Source organism: Gigantopelta aegis, chromosome 14 (genome assembly GCF_016097555.1).
Source record: "Gigantopelta aegis isolate Gae_Host chromosome 14, Gae_host_genome, whole genome shotgun sequence".
NCBI lineage: Eukaryota > Metazoa > Mollusca > Gastropoda > Neomphalida > Peltospiridae > Gigantopelta > Gigantopelta aegis.
In genome coordinates, this window is record NC_054712.1 from 11,136,008 (window position 1) to 11,159,865 (window position 23,858).

The window sequence follows — 23,858 nt, forward strand, 5'->3', positions numbered from 1 at the left end:
TTTTTTTTGCACAAATACAAAACAAACTTTAGATCTGATTATGTATGGAAACCAAGTTTAACATTATTATGTCTTCAATTATTATTTACCGGCCTCGGTGGCGTCGTGGTAGGCCATCGGTCTACAGGCTGGTAGGTACTGGGTTCGGATCCCAGTCGAGGCATGGGATTTTTAATCCAGATACCGACTCCAAACCCTGAGTGAGTGCTCCGCAAGGCTCAATGGGTAGGTGTAAACCACTTGCACCGACCAGTGATCCATAACTGGTTCAACAAAGGCCATGGTTTGTGCTATCCTGCCTGTGGGAAGCGCAAATAAAAGATCCCTTGCTGCCTGTCGTAAAGAAGAGTAGCCTATGTGGCGACAGCGGGTTTCCTCTAAAAACAGTGTCAGAATGACCATATGTTTGACGTCCAATAGCCGATGATAAGATTAAAAATCAATGTGCTCTAGTGGCGTCGTTAAATAAAACAAACTTTACTTTCAATTATTATTTGGGGGGGGGGGGGGGGGGGGGGGGCGGCAGGGACGTAGCTCAGTTGAAAAGTGATTGCTTGACACATGGTCGCTCTAGGATCGATCACTCTTAGTTGGGCTATTTCTTGTTCCAGCCAGTGCCGGATTTATAAGGAGGCAAAGGGGGCAATTGCCCCAGCCCCCCCCCCCCCTGCCAGAGGGTCCTCCCAGACTAAGGACTTCCTTTATTAAAAAAATGTAATAATTATAAAATTAGTTAGTTTTTTTACTTGTCATGTAATTTAATTCCTATGTTGAGGGACCCCCAAATCTGAAGTGCCCCAGGCCTCCCAGGGTCTAAATCCGGCCCTGACCACAATGGTCATGGTACTAGGTGTGCTATCCTGTCTGTCCAACAGTGCATATAAAAGATCCCTTGTCACTAATGGAAAATGTAGCAGGTTTTCTCTCTAAGACTATATATCAAATTACCACATGTTTGACATCCAATGATGATTAATAAATCAATGTGCTCTAGTGGTGTCGTTAAACAAAACAAACTTTAAACTTCAAGTATTATTTGTATTGATTTAGTTCTTGGTTTAAAAAAATTCTGTTAACCACGGATCAAGTTAACTAATGTTTGAACAAACAGCCCCAGGACAACCAAAAACCTACTGGATTTGCTAACACTGGTCATTTATGTAAGAAGTTGTAAAGTAATGTGTAAATGAATGACAAAAAGCTGTTACACATAAACACATTCACTCTGTGGCTGCCTAGTAACTGGGGTCTGAGCCACTACTGATTTGGAATGTTGTCGATTACCACAGATGGTAAAACATCTTGTAAACATCTTGGGTAGCTCGTCTCTCTGCTGACAGGATTTCCCACTAGATACAGAGTTCTTAGTTTCAAACACAACTGTAGAGGTGTGACAGACTCCTTGCTGGATAAAGCTGGACAAGAGTTAAGGAAAGATGCTGAGGAGTGAAGTATGGATCGTACAATGTCGGTACGAAGCTGTTTCACCAATAAAATGAAAACTAATTTTGTGTTGTAAATGCAGGGCATTACCTAACAGTGAAGTGGGGGTGGACAGATGCCATCACCCCTCTAAAAATAAAAAAGTGCTATTTTTAATTTTAAAAGTGCCTTGTTTATCTAGATAAAGAAGATCCTATGTTACTTTCCCCGATTCTTTTTTATAGGTAATAATATTATTTAATATCAGAGTTAAAATATCAGTGAATCATACTCTTGAACTTTCCTCATTTCCCCTCAGATTTGGTTATTACTAGCAGTTATTTTCTAAAATATTTTCTTTTTAAAATCAAAATCATTCCTGTTGGTGTGTTTTCCTATTTGTTTGTATGCTTTTATTCAATAATTGTTGACCATAATAACCTGGGCACACATCTTGGTTATCTCTGTCCAGGATAGGTCTCACTACACAGATCACTTCTGGGTGAGAGTTCATTCATCGTGGTCCACTATAGTTCCTAATTGTGACACGTTATGGTTCACATATTCACTTCTAGGAAATGGTGAAGAATTAAAACAATATGTATGTTTAATGGTAAGCCTTCTGGCTGTATTTTACCCATGTTATTTTGTAATATTGTGCATCGACCTTTTGGGACATGGGTGTACAGCGCAAGAGACAGCTGGAGTGAATCGGTTAATGAACCACCTGTTCGGACCGGTACTACAGCCAGATGCGGTCATATAACATAAAACTGAGACAGAAAATAAATGCTTATATAATGTATGTTCGCAATGGTGTATGTTGTTGGTGTCAATGAGAACCCGTTCTATTGGCAATCTTCGTTTGAAATTGGGCAATTTAACATGGGTTTCAATGGCAGATGACATCTGTGTAATGAGACCATAGTATCATGGCACCGCTCACCCCCTGGTAAATTCCTCCATCCCCCTTCGTCTTTCCTCCTCCCAAGGATTTTGTTACGAGCCTGAGATTGGAACGTTTTCGTTTCTTATGGAATATACCGAGTCTTCTATGCCAAACATCCAATCATCACTGTGAATGATGTCAACATAGACTGCTGTCAGCTTAGTATTTTTATTATTCTTCGTCATACGGCCATAAAAACACCTTATTCATTCCAAGACCGAGCCTTGGTAAAACATTCCAGATGTTTGATTGTGTGGGTCCCAAGACAACATAATAACAGTTTGTAATAAAACTAAAACAAGTTCTGTTTCCTTCTTTTGTGTTGCTATTATTGTTTGTATGCTATGACAACATGTTTTTAAAGTGCAATTTAAGTAAATTCTTTTTTAACGACATTCGGTCGCGGGCCATTCGAAAGTTATACTGGCGAGTCAAAGTGTTGCTGTGAGTGGCCCGATTGGCCAGTCAAAAAAAATCCCTAGTGCATACCCTGGACCAGGATAGTATCGTCGCACCGCTCACCCCCTGGTAAATTCCTCCATCCCCTTTAGTCTTTCCTCCTCCCAAGCTGTCCCCCCAATCATTTAGTGGATTCTTTCTTTGAGTGAATAACATATATAATTTATGTAAACAAGAAAAAGGATACAATTATCTTTTAATGACAAATCTGTCAGTTCGGGAAGATAACTCAGTGGTGTCACGTCTGAAATCTTGTTGCCATCAAGATTAAGTTTTTTTAAATTCTGCAAGAATTCGAACTTCTTAACGTGGGTGATATGATTTCCTGCTAGATTGAGTTCTGTAATAAAGGGAAGCAACTCGTGATGACACATCATTGAGAGCTCTTTCCAAGAAAGGTCTAGACTTGTCTGTTGTATCTCCATCCTGTCTACAATGTTTTCTACCTGGTATTTGCTCCCTGAAGAAAAAGACAAAAATAATTCTTAATGCATGAACTAATTCCGGCTGTTCCAGAACTAGGAGTATCCACAAACAATTATTATGTGCGTCTACCGCAAAAAAAAAAAATCTGTCTTAAACCAAGTACGGTTAGAGAAAGAAAACTACAACAGATCCACCATGTATAAAGTAATTACAGTGCCTTCCATTTCCTTAATGTAATCAATTATAGGACAGCCTTTAAATATTTTTACATTTATTTGCGATAATTATTTTCCCATCCTAAATAAAAAGGAATTTTTACTATTTATATATACATGTGTATATATATAAACTTTTAAAATATACTTAATTAGATATTGGTATTGTATTATACTTTTCCCCACAGCTCCTTACACTGTGCTTTTACATCATTATATAAATAACTGAACCTTAATTGGATATAAGCACGAAAATAAGTTGAAATGAAATGGTTAGATAGACCGGCCTTGGTGGTGTCATGATTAAGCCATCAGCTGGCAGGTACTGGGTTCGCAGCCCAGTAGGTGTAAGACCACTACACCAACTTCTCTCTCAACAACAAACAAACAAACCACTAACCCACTGACCTGGACAGAAAGCCCAGTTAGCTGATGTGTGTGCCCAGGACAGCATGCTTGAAACTTAATTGGATATATACTAAAAGGCAAAAGTTATTGTGACACACAAAAGACAAAGATAATTGATGATAAGTTTTTCCTGCCGTATATGAAACGTTATAACACGGAAAGAGAAATGTCCGAAGGTATAGAAACGAGCAATAGTCCATGAAAAGGGTGCACCTGCCATATGCAAATGAGCCACATCACTAGAGGGGGTCCACAGCGAAATTCACACAGTCAGAAGCAAGTGTGTCCACCTTGAGTATTGATACACACATGGCACCGTCGTCTCATTGAGGCCACTAAATGCTGGAGAAAGGGATGGTACAGGTTGTGAGGGTTGCTGGCTAGAACCTGTTTCGCAGATGCGTGGTTCGGATCTATGTGTCTTGGCGAGGGGCTGTCACGAGTGGTCGGCCGCTACGGGGATGGTCCCTGACCTGGTTGTTTTGTTGATATCGTTGCTATAAGTGCCATATGATGTTTCTGTGGACATTGAATTGTGTGCGACGTCACGCTGCGAGGTCCCAGATTCAAGCATCCCTATGACTCACCATCTGTCATTTTCACTGAGGCATGGCATGACAAAATTGCATCAAACAGTTCACTAATTGTGTTTTTTTCACTTCTGGACTTCTGAAGGCTGCACAGAGTGGCAGTGATTTGCGACTGAATGTCTGGCCTTTTATGGTGAACACTGGACAGCATTTCTCTCGAATATTCCATGTTTCTTGCACAAAGCATGCAATCGCTGCAACAACTGCTTGGTTGCATTTCTTTGAGCTGTTTCATGCACATTTTCTCTGGTTTACATCCATAAATCCATTCACAAATTTATTACTCCAAACAATCCATGTCACAATAACTTTTGCCTTTGAGTATACATGTAAGCATGAAAATAAGTTGAAATATGAGATAAGAAGGTTAAATAGTGAAAGTCATACTCAAGTCTTGGTAGTAATTCCTGCGTGTTCCATCCAGTTGCTGTAGTCGGTCAATTAGCTGCATGGTTTCTGCCTCATGTTTATGCATGTCCAGGGCTCTCATTAACAGCACTATTGTTAATATTGCCCCTAAAATATATAACAACAAAAGGTTATTTTACACCCAGCCTTTTCATGTTAAAATGAAGTACAAAGTAAACTGGCAAAAGTAGATGGTATATATCCCATTGTCTAAAACTGCATTCACTGAGATTTGTTCAAAAACAGAAAAAGCAGGTGACCAATTTGGCAATAATAGTAGATGGTAATATAGTCAGGTGCTGGTTAAAAGAAAAAGGCTGCATAATATTTGTTTTATAATACATGTACATACTACATGTACATACTACATGTATGTGGCAATAGTTTGTTTTTTAACCTTTGACATTATGTTTAAATTGTAGTTTTTCATGTTGAAACAGTCAGATTAAAATATTATTTTGTAACGACCTTGATCTTATCACTACAAAGTGTAATAAAAAACAGGACAAGATTCTTGTCCTTTGAACTTCATTTTCAAGATTAAAAAAATAATCATCTACATAGGCTTACCGAATATGGGCAATCACCGTGTAAAAGTTAAATATCCTAGTGTAATGTTCATATTAATCTACACAGGCTTACCGAATATGGGCAATCACCGTGTAAAAGTTAAATATCCTAGTGTAATGTTCATATTAATCTACACAGGCTTACCGAATATGGGCAATCACCATGTAAAAGTTAAATATCCTAATGTAATGTTCGTATTAATCTATCTCTCCACTAAAGTAATCTCAACCAACTAGGACCTTCACAGTTAAATAAAAGATAGATTGTAGAGCTCTGTCCAAGTGTTCAACACTGTACCAGCTACATTTGTATTACCAGTAAGAGCACTTTATACCAACACTACTATGTACACTAGATTAAATATTTGTAAATTATTTCAGAACTGTTAAATCTGTCTGTTTAGAATGTTAAGACTTTCATGATAATTCCTGTGACACTTCGCAGTTAAATAAAAGATAGATTGTAGAGCTCTGTCCAAGTGTTCAACGCTGTACCAGCTACATTTGTATTACCAGTAAGAGCACTTTATACCAACACTACTATGTACACTAGATTAAATATTTGTAAATTATTTCAGAACTGTTAAATCTGTCTGTTTAGAATGTTAAGACTTTCATGATAATTCCTGTGACACTTCACAGTTAAATAAAAGATAGATTGTAGAGCTGTCCTAAATGGAGGAATACAAAACGTACACTTATTTTCTGGCTCCAGTTGAAAGAGTTCCTGTACGGAGGATAACTCTGCCTGAAGAACATCAGATGTGGCAGTACTCATCTCATCACTGAAAGAAATATCCAGTTTCGTAAAAAAAAACTCAATACCAGTATGACTACATTTCAAAAAAGATAAAACAAATTGTTAATACTAACTCTTGACATTCAGTTAGAAATATCATCTGTCAGTACTAACAGTCATGTTGGTGATGCTATGATGTTGTGTTTGCTATATAAAGTGGTCATTCTTGACCTAGTAATGGCCAAGCTAAAGTCCTCTGCTTAAGTTTGAATTTCTGTTTCATAATTACAAAATGACTGTACCAGTTATACTATTTAATAGCAAGGTACCCTTGCTAATAGGCAGTTTAATATATTTTTAATTATTAACAGCTTTTTTAACATTAAAAAATACATCCCAAAATGCATTTCAAGCTAAACAGAAGAGTTACATGTACATACCTCTGAAAATATAAGTAAATTTAACATTCATTTTAATAAAAAATAAACAAACATTGCATTATTATTAACACTTAATATTCAGTTTGAAATGTCGTCTTTCATGCTACATAGTAAATCATTTTAGTTCAGGTGTTTTATGAAAGGAAAAGTATTCAAATTGGTAAATAATATGTATATATAAAATTATTTTAGTTTTTTAGTAAGAATATATACAATACCAACACATGTTGGTGATGAGTGTTCTTGTGTTTGTTATGAATGTGGTCATCTTTGACCTCAGGTCGACAACAGTCACTCTTCGCACCCTTGTTTTGGCTTCATAAACAATAAAAATAGCACATTCAATGGTAATATTTTGATATGATATATTTGAAATACTTTTTATTTATTTCATCTTTTAAAACTTAAACTTAATATTTTGTCTAAAATTATGAAAAATAAAAACATACCAACCTATAAATGGTGTTGTCTGCTCAATATAGAACTTATAACAATTTGACAGGGGTCAGTGTAAGAAGTCCGTTATTTATTTTAATGTGGCGAAGCATTGTAATAATATAGCTAATTTTGAATTTGAATGACATTAGTATTCCAATGACGTCACTTTGCATCTCCTTACAATAACAATAAACTGGGTACATGATGTTTCCATTTTCAATTTATTGTTTTTGGGGTTGTTTTTTTTTAGAATTACTAATTATAAAGCAGCTGACTGTGTTTGAAGAAAACATTATTATTAAAAAAATATTCTATTTACAAAATATGGATCTGAAGTAAAATTATGGTAAAATATGTTATATTTATTGTCTACAAAGCCAAAATAAGGGTGTGAAAAGTGACTGTTGTCGACCTTAGTAACGCCCAAGCTACAGTCATCTACTTTCATATTTATTTCTGTTTCACAACAACAACAATAATAATGATAATAATAATATAACCACAAATGGTTTAAGGAACTTGTGAATTACTTCATACCTGAACCTGCTGGTTCGAGCCACTGGACAAAGGAACTTGTGAATTACTTCATACCTGAACCTGCTGGTTCGAGCCACTGGACAAAGGAACTTGTGAATTACTTCATACCTGAACCTGCTGGTTCGAGTCACTGGACAAAGGAACTTGTGAATTACTTCATACCTGAACCTGCTGGTTCGAGTCACTGGACAAAGGAACTTGTGAATTACTTCATACCTGAACCTGCTGGTTCGAGTCACTGGACAAAGGAACTTGTGAATTACTTCATACCTGAACCTGCTGGTTCGAGTCACTGGACAAAGGAACTTGTGAATTACTTCATACCTGAACCTGCTGGTTCGAGTCACTGGACAAAGGAACTTGTGAATTACTTCATACCTGAACCTGCTGGTTCGAGTCACTGGACAAAGGAACTTGTGAATTACTTCATACCTGAACCTGCTGGTTCGAGTCACTGGACAAAGGAACTTGTGAATTACTTCATACCTGAACCTGCTGGTTCGAGTCACTGGACAAAGGAACTTGTGAATTACTTCATACCTGAACCTGCTGGTTCGAGTCACTGGACAAAGGAACTTGTGAATTACTTCATACCTGAACCTGCTGGTTCGAGTCACTGGACAAAGGAACTTGTGAATTACTTCATACCTGAACATGCTGGTTCGAGTCACTGGACAAAGGAACTTGTGAATTACTTCATACCTGAACCTGCTGGTTCGAGCCACTGGACAAAGGAACTTGTGAATTACTTCATACCTGAACCTGCTGGTTCGAGTCACTGGACAAAGGAACTTGTGAATTACTTCATACCTGAACCTGCTGGTTCGAGTCACTGGACAAAGGAACTTGTGAATTACTTCATACCTGAACCTGCTGGTTCGAGTCACTGGACAAAGGAACTTGTGAATTACTTCATACCTGAACCTGCTGGTTCGAGCCACTGGACAAAGGAACTTGTGAATTACTTCATACCTGAACCTGCTGGTTCGAGTCACTGGACAAAGGAACTTGTGAATTACTTCATACCTGAACCTGCTGGTTCGAGTCACTGGACAAAGGAACTTGTGAATTACTTCATACCTGAACCTGCTGGTTCGAGCCACTGGACAAAGGAACTTGTGAATTACTTCATACCTGAACCTGCTGGTTCGAGTCACTGGACAAAGGAACTTGTGAATTACTTCATACCTGAACCTGCTGGTTCGAGCCACTGGACAAAGGAACTTGTGAATTACTTCATACCTGAACCTGCTGGTTCGAGTCACTGGACAAAGGAACTTGTGAATTACTTCATACCTGAACCTGCTGGTTCGAGTCACTGGACAAAGGAACTTGTGAATTACTTCATACCTGAACCTGCTGGTTCGAGTCACTGGACAAAGGAACTTGTGAATTACTTCATACCTGAACCTGCTGGTTCGAGTCACTGGACAAAGGAACTTGTGAATTACTTCATACCTGAACCTGCTGGTTCGAGCCACTGGACAAAGGAACTTGTGAATTACTTCATACCTGAACCTGCTGGTTCGAGTCACTGGACAAAGGAACTTGTGAATTACTTCATACCTGAACCTGCTGGTTCGAGTCACTGGACAAAGGAACTTGTGAATTACTTCATACCTGAACCTGCTGGTTCGAGTCACTGGACAAAGGAACTTGTGAATTACTTCATACCTGAACCTGCTGGTTCGAGCCACTGGACAAAGGAACTTGTGAATTACTTCATACCTGAACCTGCTGGTTCGAGTCACTGGACAAAGGAACTTGTGAATTACTTCATACCTGAACCTGCTGGTTCGAGTCACTGGACAAAGGAACTTGTGAATTACTTCATACCTGAACATGCTGGTTCGAGTCACTGGACAAAGGAACTTGTGAATTACTTCATACCTGAACCTGCTGGTTCGAGTCACTGGACAAAGGAACTTGTGAATTACTTCATACCTGAACCTGCTGGTTCGAGTCACTGGACAAAGGAACTTGTGAATTACTTCATACCTGAACATGCTGGTTCGAGTCACTGGACAAAGGAACTTGTGAATTACTTCATACCTGAACCTGCTGGTTCGAGTCACTGGACAAAGGAACTTGTGAATTACTTCATACCTGAACATGCTGGTTCGAGTCACTGGACAAAGGAACTTGTGAATTACTTCATACCTGAACCTGCTGGTTCGAGCCACTGGACAAAGGAACTTGTGAATTACTTCATACCTGAACCTGCTGGTTCGAGTCACTGGACAAAGGAACTTGTGAATTACTTCATACCTGAACCTGCTGGTTCGAGTCACTGGACAAAGGAACTTGTGAATTACTTCATACCTGAACATGCTGGTTCGAGCCACTGGACAAAGGAACTTGTGAATTACTTCATACCTGAACCTGCTGGTTCGAGTCACTGGACAAAGGAACTTGTGAATTACTTCATACCTGAACATGCTGGTTCGAGTCACTGGACAAAGGAACTTGTGAATTACTTCATACCTGAACATGCTGGTTCGAGTCACTGGACAAAGGAACTTGTGAATTACTTCATACCTGAACCTGCTGGTTCGAGTCACTGGACAAAGGAACTTGTGAATTACTTCATACCTGAACCTGCTGGTTCGAGCCACTGGACAAAGGAACTTGTGAATTACTTCATACCTGAACCTGCTGGTTCGAGTCACTGGACAAAGGAACTTGTGAATTACTTCATACCTGAACCTGCTGGTTCGAGTCACTGGACAAAGGAACTTGTGAATTACTTCATACCTGAACCTGCTGGTTCGAGTCACTGGACAAAGGAACTTGTGAATTACTTCATACCTGAACCTGCTGGTTCGAGTCACTGGACAAAGGAACTTGTGAATTACTTCATACCTGAACCTGCTGGTTCGAGTCACTGGACAAAGGAACTTGTGAATTACTTCATACCTGAACCTGCTGGTTCGAGCCACTGGACAAAGGAACTTGTGAATTACTTCATACCTGAACCTGCTGGTTCGAGTCACTGGACAAAGGAACTTGTGAATTACTTCATACCTGAACCTGCTGGTTCGAGTCACTGGACAAAGGAACTTGTGAATTACTTCAAAGGAACTTGTGAATTACTTCATACCTGAACCTGCTGGTTCGAGTCACTGGACAAAGGAACTTGTGAATTACTTCATACCTGAACCTGCTGGTTCGAGTCACTGGACAAAGGAACTTGTGAATTACTTCATACCTGAACCTGCTGGTTCGAGTCACTGGACAAAGGAACTTGTGAATTACTTCATACCTGAACATGCTGGTTCGAGTCACTGGACAAAGGAACTTGTGAATTACTTCATACCTGAACCTGCTGGTTCGAGTCACTGGACAAAGGAACTTGTGAATTACTTCATACCTGAACATGCTGGTTCGAGTCACTGGACAAAGGAACTTGTGAATTACTTCATACCTGAACCTGCTGGTTCGAGCCACTGGACAAAGGAACTTGTGAATTACTTCATACCTGAACCTGCTGGTTCGAGTCACTGGACAAAGGAACTTGTGAATTACTTCATACCTGAACCTGCTGGTTCGAGTCACTGGACAAAGGAACTTGTGAATTACTTCATACCTGAACATGCTGGTTCGAGTCACTGGACAAAGGAACTTGTGAATTACTTCATACCTGAACCTGCTGGTTCGAGTCACTGGACAAAGGAACTTGTGAATTACTTCATACCTGAACCTGCTGGTTCGAGTCACTGGACAAAGGAACTTGTGAATTACTTCATACCTGAACATGCTGGTTCGAGTCACTGGACAAAGGAACTTGTGAATTACTTCATACCTGAACCTGCTGGTTCGAGTCACTGGACAAAGGAACTTGTGAATTACTTCATACCTGAACCTGCTGGTTCGAGTCACTGGACAAAGGAACTTGTGAATTACTTCATACCTGAACCTGCTGGTTCGAGCCACTGGACAAAGGAACTTGTGAATTACTTCATACCTGAACCTGCTGGTTCGAGTCACTGGACAAAGGAACTTGTGAATTACTTCATACCTGAACCTGCTGGTTCGAGTCACTGGACAAAGGAACTTGTGAATTACTTCATACCTGAACATGCTGGTTCGAGCCACTGGACAAAGGAACTTGTGAATTACTTCATACCTGAACCTGCTGGTTCGAGTCACTGGACAAAGGAACTTGTGAATTACTTCATACCTGAACCTGCTGGTTCGAGTCACTGGACAAAGGAACTTGTGAATTACTTCATACCTGAACCTGCTGGTTCGAGTCACTGGACAAAGGAACTTGTGAATTACTTCATACCTGAACCTGCTGGTTCGAGTCACTGGACAAAGGAACTTGTGAATTACTTCATACCTGAACCTGCTGGTTCGAGTCACTGGACAAAGGAACTTGTGAATTACTTCATACCTGAACCTGCTGGTTCGAGTCACTGGACAAAGGAACTTGTGAATTACTTCATACCTGAACCTGCTGGTTCGAGTCACTGGACAAAGGAACTTGTGAATTACTTCATACCTGAACCTGCTGGTTCGAGTCACTGGACAAAGGAACTTGTGAATTACTTCATACCTGAACATGCTGGTTCGAGTCACTGGACAAAGGAACTTGTGAATTACTTCATACCTGAACCTGCTGGTTCGAGTCACTGGACAAAGGAACTTGTGAATTACTTCATACCTGAACCTGCTGGTTCGAGCCACTGGACAAAGGAACTTGTGAATTACTTCATACCTGAACCTGCTGGTTCGAGTCACTGGACAAAGGAACTTGTGAATTACTTCATACCTGAACCTGCTGGTTCGAGTCACTGGACAAAGGAACTTGTGAATTACTTCATACCTGAACCTGCTGGTTCGAGTCACTGGACAAAGGAACTTGTGAATTACTTCATACCTGAACCTGCTGGTTCGAGTCACTGGACAAAGGAACTTGTGAATTACTTCATACCTGAACCTGCTGGTTCGAGTCACTGGACAAAGGAACTTGTGAATTACTTCATACCTGAACATGCTGGTTCGAGTCACTGGACAAAGGAACTTGTGAATTACTTCATACCTGAACCTGCTGGTTCGAGCCACTGGACAAAGGAACTTGTGAATTACTTCATACCTGAACCTGCTGGTTCGAAGGAACTTGTGAATTACTTCATACCTGAACCTGCTGGTTCGAGTCACTGGACAAAGGAACTTGTGAATTACTTCATACCTGAACCTGCTGGTTCGAGTCACTGGACAAAGGAACTTGTGAATTACTTCATACCTGAACCTGCTGGTTCGAGCCACTGGACAAAGGAACTTGTGAATTACTTCATACCTGAACCTGCTGGTTCGAGTCACTGGACAAAGGAACTTGTGAATTACTTCATACCTGAACCTGCTGGTTCGAGTCACTGGACAAAGGAACTTGTGAATTACTTCATACCTGAACCTGCTGGTTCGAGTCACTGGACAAAGGAACTTGTGAATTACTTCATACCTGAACCTGCTGGTTCGAGTCACTGGACAAAGGAACTTGTGAATTACTTCATACCTGAACCTGCTGGTTCGAGTCACTGGACAAAGGAACTTGTGAATTACTTCATACCTGAACCTGCTGGTTCGAGTCACTGGACAAAGGAACTTGTGAATTACTTCATACCTGAACCTGCTGGTTCGAGCCACTGGACAAAGGAACTTGTGAATTACTTCATACCTGAACCTGCTGGTTCGAGTCACTGGACAAAGGAACTTGTGAATTACTTCATACCTGAACATGCTGGTTCGAGCCACTGGACAAACATAGGCCCCAACTGGACATCCAGGTTTTAGTAGGATCTCTCTTGAGCAATCACATTCATCCAACAACACAGTAACCTTGACCTCCTGATCTTCTGGAAGATCTACACTGTTACATATTTTCTCAAGGTTAAGGACATTTGATTTGCTTTGCAAAGTTAACACAACATAACAAATGGTAGATCTAAATGAACCATTACATACATTTTTCGCAAATAAATCCCAGTCCTATTAAGTCTTTTTAGGATTCAAACATGCCTGCATTGGACAAGACAAGGGAATGGATGGAAAAGACACAGTTTTGTTTCTACTTAGTTGTATCAAAGGTACAAACAGCAAGTAAAAAGGATATCCACAATGTGGAGAAAGTATTCTTTCCCTGCTGGTTTTTCCAATCGGCATCGACCTTTGACCCATTCACTTCCAGCACCAGTTTATGTTTTACACCAACCTGCAAGTATCAGTTAAAAACTAAATGTAGTATATTTATCTGTTAAAATCAAAAGACAAAAAACAACATTAAAATACAATAAAATAATGATTTTTTTTCTCTCTAACAAAAATGTCATATGTTTGGTTTATTGTATTATGTCTTTTACCTCAATAATACAACAAGTTTACTTGCAGGTGATGTGATTGTTTCATGACTACATGAACCTTAAACACTGGCATTTTCACCGCACTTTTGTTTTCATTGCAGACAAACAATTAACAGAAATAGAAATAAATGTAATTAATGTACTTGATTTAATAAATGAATGAGAAAATATATAACATGGATATTATATTAATTAACTTTTATAACGGCAACTTAAGAATTTTAATTATTGAAAAGGGCTTGTTTAATCTCAGGCAGGGCTTCTAGATTGTTTATAAAATACACTGGCCATGGGATCAGTGATTTAAAAACTTTATTCATTAAAAATTAACTAGCCCTACATTACTTTATGTTAATACAATTTTATTAAATAATAATAATTGGATATTTCACCTAAAGAGGGAGATAGAGCTTAAAAATACTAACATTGGGGGTTGGGGTGAAGTCAGGATATTAAATTTACAAAATAGACTTAACTGCAATATTTGACCCAAACATTTCACTAGCCATCAGGCATTGCAAAAGTAGCTATTTACTAGCCCAATATTGAATACCACTAGCCATGTGAGTGGGGCTACCATAATCTAGAAGTCCTGTCTCAGGGCAGCATGGTGCTGATTAAGGCAAAATTAAGGCTAGACTATTGAGGCATGGTGCCACAACATGCTAAAACAAGCTAGGGAAAACACTAGATCATAATTACACTGACAATGAATATAATATCAAATCATTGAATTCGAAGTTCTATGTTCATTCTTTTACCAGAATGGAGAATATCTTATTATTACCTGTATATGCTTGGTGAATGACACAGTAACCCTTGCTGATTGTCTTGACACGATCAAGTGGCTGATGGACTGAGTTTTCTCCCCTAGGAAATAAATAAATCATCAACAGAGCTCGGTGGTGTCATGGTTAAGCTATCAGACATAAGGCTGGTGGATACAGGGTTCACAGCCCGGTATCAGCTCCCACCCAGAGCAATTTTTAATGACTCAATGGGTACATGTACATGTAAGACCACTACACCTTCTTCTCTGTCACTAACCACTAACAATTAACCCACTGTCCTGGTCAGACAGCCCGGATAGCTGAGGTGTGTGCCCAGGACAGCATGCTTGAACCTTAATTGGATATAAGCATGAAAATAAGTTGAAATGAAATTAAACAGGGCTGCGTTCAGCCAGATTAAGCAGAACAAAATTTGCTAGACTGGTTTATGTGCTTCACATTAAAACCACACAGGGAACCAATCAAATAATGGTCACACAGGGAACCAATCAAAACATTTATGAATGTTAGCATCATCAGGGTTGCTGTACTATTTTAATAATTAATAATTATATAACCATCAATATATCTGAACAGCCCGAGTCTTTGGAATTTTTTGGAGAATAAACTGTTGACATTTTGTACCACCAGTGGTTAAAATATATATACCAGAAATATATCTTTAAAAACCCCAACAGATTTTAAAAATCCATTAAATATTTATTAGTAAGAAGTAAAGTGGACTCTGTCCAAACCAACATCTGCGTAATCCAGATTTCTGTGTAAATCAGCATGATCTCAAAGTCCTGTTCAGTGACAATAGCTTGAGTGAAAACTGTCTGTATACTGGCATATTTCATCAGGCCCCCATGAATCCGATTTAAACATACAATGTCATGTATTCCACAGCATAACAAAATTATTAATGTATTACAGCATACCTCTTCCTAAGAGCCACCGGTGATAAAACCAAGCACTCTGATCATCAGGGTCAGTGAAAAATGCATTCTGGACAATTTCATGTTCTACAAAAAAGGAGAAATAAATTTACAAGTAACATTACAATAAACAAAAACAACCACTCGGTTCATACCTAAATGACCTTTTCAAGTTCATACCTGAATGACCGTTTCAAGGTCACACTTGGGGCGTTTTTCAATGGTGGCTATTATTAAAAACCAGTATTAAGCTAAGAACTACCAACTAATTACTGCTACATGTGTACCCATATGTTAAACTATAAATTAATCAGCATGGTATGTGCTATCTCATCTGTTGTATGTGCTAATAAAATAAATACTCCAATATTATAAACATTAGGATGACCAGACATGACCTGAATATACAAATATTCATATTCTAGGCAAGAAAATGTAAGTTAATAATAATTGTAATTTCAATATATTGCAATTAAAAATGACTATTTTAGTCATATATTACAATGACCACGAATTTGGGAGTCCATTTAAATGGATATAAAGATGCAAATTAGTCATCACACCAAGAAAAACAAGCAATCACTTGCACTTTCCTCCCCAAGAAAGCAGCAAATTTACTACCTTGCAATAAATTTTTTAACAAGCTTTATTTGAAACTTGATGCATTTGCTTGTTTAGCACCACTTCAGGAAAGCGATCTTCAGCTCGCCTTGATTTTGCTTATGGTGAAGACTGCAAATAAATTGTCTGATCATCAGCATCAACAATCACATAATGGGTGAACCATGCACCAATCCTAAACAGTGAACGGTTGCAGTCGATTTAGGATTTGATCCCTGTCTGTGGGTTCATTGGTCTACTTCTCATTCGACGACTGGCATATCAAAGGTTGTGATATGTTTTATCCTGCCTGCGGCATATAAAGGATCCCTTGCTAAGAATGGAAAAAAGTAGCAGGTTTACTCTCTAAGACTATATGTCAAATTTATCAAATGTCTGACACACAATAGCCAATGATTAATAAACCAATGTGCTTTAGTGATGTTGTTAAACAAAACAAACTTTAAGGAAAAGAAGAATTACTACAAATGCAAAAATGTAGTGGGTTTTCTATCATAGAATATATGTCAGCATTACCAAATGTTTAACTTTCAACAGTGAATTACTGTTTCTACCCCTGCGTGTGCTGTAACCTCACCGTGGTGCAGGGGTGTAACATTCTCTTTGAGAACGGCCAATACAGCACAAAACTGAAGTTTTGAGTAGAATTCAGTATCCGTAAAATTCTGTGATATTTGTGTTTTTGCACAGTTCTTTACACTGTTTTTGTTTGACTTGAATTTTTATATTGATGTTGATCATCACTTTATTTATTTGCATTACCATAGTTTGACACCCAATAGCCGATGTATATTTCGTGCTGGGGTGTCATTAAACATTCATTCATTCATTCATTCATTCATTCATTCATTCATTCATTACTGTTTCTAAGACTTACCAGCAAGTAAAACGTCCTCCTTCACACGAGAGGGATTGCGTGGATCTGGATGTACCAGGGGAAGTAACTTGCTGCGATAGTGCCACGAGGAATAGTTGGAGAAATTACTGCTGATCTTGTTAGTGGTGAACTCTAGCTCGACCTCCGGAGTAACCTTTGACCTCTTCACAACAAACCTACGATAGTCCCAACAATGAACTGAAAAACAAATAAAAAAGTGAATTTTATTGCTAGGTTTTTTTTAGTTCAAGTCATATATTTGGTTATAATTGTAAGAATATAGACATATCAATTTCAGTCTGACATGAACTGATAATTAATATAAATATGCAGTGTAAATTAAAAAAAATATAGTATTTTTTAAAAGTAATTAGAAAAACAACACTCTTACATCAAAAAATGTAACAAGAATTTAGCAGACTTATAAATGCATTTTCTACCATGAACTGGCTTGGTGCATTAGAACAAATAATCAACAAAAAATATTAATATGTATTAATATAAACATCCATGGTTATATATATGATCCACGTTTCATGGTCTATGATTTCAAGTTGCTCAGGAACAGAGTTAACACAAAAACTTTTTTTAAACTTAAAGAAAAAAGAAAGGAAAGGAATGTTTATTAGACACCTCGGCACATTGTAAAGTACACCTACTGGGTGCCAACATAAGGTATACGAACAGTTTGTCATGAAAGAGAAAGAGAAGAAACCTGCTGTCACCACATAGGCTATCCCTACCAAAAAACCAACAGCAGGGATTTTTTATATGCAATTCCTCAAAGAAAGGACAATACATACGATCTGTGATGTACCCGTCATCAGATACTGGTTGGGACAGGACAATACATACGATCTTTGATGTACCCGTCATCAGATACTGGTTGGGACAGGACAATACATACGATCTTTGATGTACCCGTCATCAGATACTGGTTGGGACAGGACAATACATACGATCTTTGATGTACCCGTCATCAGATACTGGTTGGGACAGGACACAAAAAGCAAATCTCCAAGTTGCTATCACCAGAAAAGTAAATACCTTCCAACTTCATCAAGGTGAGTCACACATATGATGATTTAAAGCATTTAAGTTTTATCTACCTTTTTATTTACATTTGTATACATATATACCTTTTTGTGTATAAAATTACATTTTTATCTTCATAAGTTGGTTGGCTTAGAGTGAAAAGCATTTTTGTTTTATTTTAATATATTATTTTAAGGTTTGTTGATTAGAAATTAGAAGTCTGTCCCATAGGGAATGACTGTTTTTTCATGTTATGGAATTTACTACAACTTATTTATTTTTGAACCAATTGTTTTCTAAATTGCACACTAAAATAATATTTTTTTGTTATTTCCAAAACACTTTTACTTTTCTTCTTACATCAAACCAAACTGAAATTATTTACAACATTTTTTTTCCAGAAAGATGGGACGGACTATGCATGTAGAATGACAAAGACAGGGTTTCATGATTAACAGCATCTTCCAAATACATTCAAACTGTCCAGTATAATAATCATCTTGCACAGAAGACGAGGGGAGAGACAGGTTTTCTGGATATATAAAGTCTGCCTACGTCTTCCATGATTTCACTTACAGTTTCTTTCGTCATATTCGAGAAACTTGTTGCACAGCATCAGCTCATGCTGCCAGTCTGGTTCGGGCATTGTGTCCATCACGAAACACCGGTGGTTCCACGTCCCGTAAGACTTGGGGTTGCCTTTCAAACATGTCTCCAGGAAGTAGAGCTCATTGTTGAACAACTTCTGCAACTCTTCCTTGTTTCTGTAATTGAGAAATTTTAAATATGAAAAACAAAAAGTTTGTTTGTTTTGCAGCCCTTTACATTGCAACCGATTTGGTCGCATATGCAACCCATTTTTTTCATTTGGCAACTAAAATATTTCATACTATCTACATGTGTATATAAAAATATAAGTAGGCACCATTTGGCTCTTGATAAAAAAGTTAATGTAGAGGGCTGTTTTGTTTAACACCACCACTAGAGCACATTTATTTATTAATCATTGGCTATTGGATGTCAAACATTTGGAAAGTCTGACTTGGTCTTAAGTGAGGAAAACCACTACATATTTCCATTAGTAGCAAGAAATCTTTTATATTCACCATCCCACAGACAGGATAGCACATACCATGGTCTTTGATATGCCAGTTGTGGTGCACTGGCTGGAACGAGAAATAGCCCAATGGGCCCACCTACAAGGATCGATCCCAGACCGACCACGCATCAACGAAAAACAAATGATAATGCCACCCAAAACAAAAGTGAAAGGCAAGGTGATACCATTCATTGGTCACTCTTCAGACAAATGCTCGCAATTCATCTGTTTCAAAAATATGCAAAATTAAATTATGAAAAACATGTTACTGTAAATCCTTTCTAAAATACATGTATCTGATGTCATTTTGCATGTTTCCAATTCATGATGACATTATATTTGGTAATGAAAATGTCATTAATTAGGGGTGATAATTAGTTCAGTGAGTAGAGCACTCGCCCGAGGTGCTTGGATTGTAAGATTGAACCTCCTCAGTTGACCTAGAGTGGGTTTTCCCATTCTAACCTGTGTCCCATGATTGATAAATATCAAAGGTCATGGTATGTGCTGTCCTGTCTGTGAAAGAATGTATTATCCCTTTCTCCTATTATAGTCCTAATAAAAAAAATGTAGGTTTCCTTTGAATGAATGAATGAATGAAAGAATGAATGTTTAATGACACCCCAGTATTGGCTACTGGGTGTCAAACTGAGGTAAATGGGTTTCCTCTAAAGATTATGTGTCAGAATTACCAAATGTTTGACATGCAATGTATATATTTTTAATATTTCGCCTGTTAGCGAGGTCACTGGTAAAATAAATATCAGTACCACAACTTTGATGTTACATCTCTACAGGGCATTCTGATGAGTTGGGGACATGGACAGTTTTTATGTATTAAGTCTAAAAGCTAATGTGGCAATTGAAATAATTTAAACTTTATATTTCTGTTTTCACAACCACAAAAAAAACTTCCTAATAAAAAGTATGTTGCATGAAAGTCATAAAACTTATTAGAACTGTTTGTTAAATTCCATACAGCACATACATGTACTTTCATGATGTAATAACCTATATAGGTTATTACATGAGTGTACATGTATGTATGTGTTTAACGGAATTTAATATGTATGTGCTGTATGTATACATTACTTAGACTCAACAAAATGGAGGAAGATTTCCTTTCTGTAGTTCCACAAAGTATACACGTCTGAGTTGGCTGCTAGGATTTCCCCCGTTATTGATAATGCTTCTTCATCGTATTCACCCTTGGATTTCTGTAAGAAAATACACAGGATAAGGTCATCCTTAAAGCTACCTACTCATTTTAGGCAGTGTAAAATATAAAAGTTATGAAGATATAATGGCTTGATCTGTATGTACCATACAGAGTACATGTACCTGTACTGCTGTAGTTACAAATAAAAAACATTACATTTTCAAAACAATACCTGAATATGAAATCAAATTTCAGGAAAGATATAGTTCAAGGATTATTTAAACCTATAGCTGAAATATGTATCTGTACATCTTAGTACAAACCTTGGCAAAAACTGTGGCTGTTGCTGCATTATATATTTTTAGTTTCTTTTCTCGTTCTTTTCTCTTCGCTTCCTGTTGTTCAGCAGTTGTTTTTACCTTCAGACGTCCATGCTGAATAATATGAGAAATAAATCAAATACCTATATGTACATGTACAAGTGTATGTATTGTTTTAACATAGAAGGCAACGCATCTGGCTGTGCAAAAAGTTAAAGTTTGTTTGCTAGAGCACATTAATTTATTAATCATCAGCTATTGGAATTTGGATGTCAAACATTTGGTACTTTTTGATACATGTATACATGTAGTCTTGGAAAACACCTACTACAGTTTTCCATTAGTCGCAAGGTATCTTTTATCTGCACCATCCCATAGATAATTTATAATTAATGTCACAAAAAATTATTTGTGGTTTGTTTTTAATGTTTTGAGGACAGGATGTACACTGAAAAGAAAACATTATATAATGGGTCATACATGTTTGGTCAATTCCTCCTCAGTGGATTTGTGAATTTCTTTCAAGTTCAAGTTTCTTTCACTATAATCTTAAATTAGTGAGTACAATATGTGCTGTTTTGTTTGTTGTTGTGCAGTTCACAAAAATTATCACGTGCTGATAAAAGTAATTCCAGAATAAAATGTTAAATTTGTTTTGTTTAACAATGCCACTAGAGCATAGTGATTTATTAATCACCAGCTGCTGAATGTCAAACATTTGAAAATGTTGACTCAAGTCTTCAAAGGAAACCTGCTGCATTTTTCCATTAGCAGAAAGGGATCTTTTATATGCCCTTTCCCACAGACTGAACAGCACATACCACAGAGAATGGGTCCACTGAGGAGGTTCAATCCGGGACAATGATGCAACCACTTCAGATGAGTGCCATTTCAGATAAAGTATCATGATAATACTTGTTGGTGTCAATAAAATTAATATTCTCTCTTAAACTCTTTGAGTAAAATCCTCCATGTACATTTAGTAACATGCATGTAGTAAAGTCAGGGTGCGCACTTTATGGTCACCCGATCGCCCATAGCAAATCAAAATAGCGTCAGCCAAGTCAAAACCTTATCCCATGTCGCCCGCCTGGCGACTGAAAATTTCTGCATATTGTATTATGTATCAAAATGCAAATAACTAATGTTTGTAAGAGGTTGGAAAGTTATTTTTTATTTATTGTTTTCAACTGGTTTCCTTTTAGTATTTGCGCAACCAAACCCATATAGGACATAATACTGACCACTTCCCCAATCTATCGAACAGTCTAAAACCATTTAAAATGCCTTGGCCAGTTTTGATTATGTATTCAGAAACCCTTGGCCATGTAAATGTATTCATAAGTTCAGTCGGAACACATCGGCCATGTTCATCTTTACTTTCCATTTAGTTACAATCAGAACAACTCTTCACATTCTGTTACTCTATGTTTCACAGAAAGATTTTGTTTACGAGCCTGAGGTTTTCTGAAGTTACATTGAGTTGGAACGTTTTTGCTTCTTATGGAATATACCGAGTCTACTATAGAAATATTGTTGTTTTCGTTATTATCCATTTCATAATGAAATAGTGATTATGCCTTTAACTTGTGTTGTGTGTTTATTTCTCTAGTGGAGTTTGTATAGATTGCTGTCAGCTTAGCATTTTTTAATTCCTCATTATACGGCCATAAAAGCACCTTATTCATTCCAAGACCAAGCCTTGGTAAAACATTCCAGATGTTTGATTGCGTGGGTTCCGTGACAACATAATAATTATAATTTAATTACAACAGTTTGTAATAAAACTAGGACAAGTGAGCTCCGTGGTCTAGTGGATAAGCTGCTGGACAATCAAGCTGACGACAGTGGTTCAAATCCAGTCAAAGCTGGCTCACACATTCATTCATCTTTCTCATCTATCACCCTATGCCTACCATTTACATTATCTTAATATAAAAAAAATTCCAATTTCTCCCACGATTTCAATCTGTTTCGACCCTTTCTGTCAATTTCCTCCGACTGTCTTCTGAGCTGTCCACACCATCGCCTACCTGTCTCAACTTCCTCCACGGGTGCAGTCTCTGTGTATATCCCTGCACCCACCTGGCATCCTCGTCCTCTGCCGCTAATAAAGCTGGTCTGACCCACGGCACTAACTAACGACCGCCGGTAGTAGGGGTGCATAGTAGGTGGTTACAAGTGCCTCTTAACAATGCCAGAAGTAACTACTGAACACTCCCCGAAGTGGTCAGACTAAGCCCACAGCTAAAAGCTGATGGGGAACAGGTGTGTGGCACAGATAGCCACAAGAGACAAGCACCTGTCGCGGTTGGAGAGACAAGGACTGGGATGTGGAGGTGGACAGCAAAAGAAGTTGAAAGATAGGAGGAGTTGCCAGATCGGGAAGAAATGAGATGGTATTCAAAGGAGAAAAAGGAAAGGGGGCACTGGGATAAAAAAAAAAAAAAAAAAAAAAAAATAGGACAAGTTCTGTTTCCTTCTTTTGTGTTGTTATTATTGTTTGTATGTTTGTTTTTAAAGTGCAATTTGAGTATGTTCTTGTTTTTTCAACAAAATTCGATCGCGGGCCATTCAAAAGTTGTACAGGCAAGTCAAAGTGTTGCTGTGAGTGGCCGATTGGCCAGTCAAAAAAAATCCTAAGTGCATACCCTGTAAAGTTATTAGTGATTTACATGGAATTGTGTAATCTTACAAACACTTATTAATTTAAAAGTAAGGATTTATGGTGTAATTAATTTCCCCCACACTTAGACACTGCCACATTCAACTGACTTACACTGTGACTGAGTCACTGTCACACTGCATCAATCAATGCATGTCATGATTTTAAAGAATATATATTTTAAAATGTTAAAGAAATACGGTATTACCCCCCTGAGTTATCTAGTATATGAAATGATAGTGACAATTATATCAAATAATTTACCATTTTATCTACGTTACTTTGAAATTGTTCAACAGCGCGTTATATAATCTAGCATATCTAGTAAAACTTGGAATTTACAAATAAAAAACCTGCTGTTCCGCATTCAGACTGAAACTGTTCTTAACTACAAAAGAGTTCAACGGATGCC

At 37.8% G+C, this 23,858-nt stretch overlaps 1 protein-coding gene across 1 annotated transcript; it reads right to left on the minus strand.

Annotated features, from left to right (window-relative positions):
* Positions 1–499: 499 nt before the first annotated feature.
* Positions 500–23,825, minus strand: LOC121388824 (geranylgeranyl transferase type-2 subunit alpha-like). The gene is made up of 13 exons (XM_041520334.1): positions 23,711–23,825; positions 20,785–20,895; positions 20,395–20,519; positions 18,780–18,967; positions 17,169–17,366; positions 15,674–15,757; positions 14,750–14,832; positions 13,716–13,814; positions 13,335–13,483; positions 6,143–6,231; positions 4,857–4,985; positions 3,018–3,290; positions 500–1,415 (listed from the first exon to the last, which is right to left on the minus strand). The coding sequence occupies exons 1-13, from the start codon at positions 23,711–23,713 to the stop codon at positions 1,258–1,260; spliced, it is 1,689 nt and encodes a 562-aa protein (XP_041376268.1). The 5' UTR covers positions 23,714–23,825; the 3' UTR covers positions 500–1,257.
* Positions 23,826–23,858: the final 33 nt, after the last annotated feature.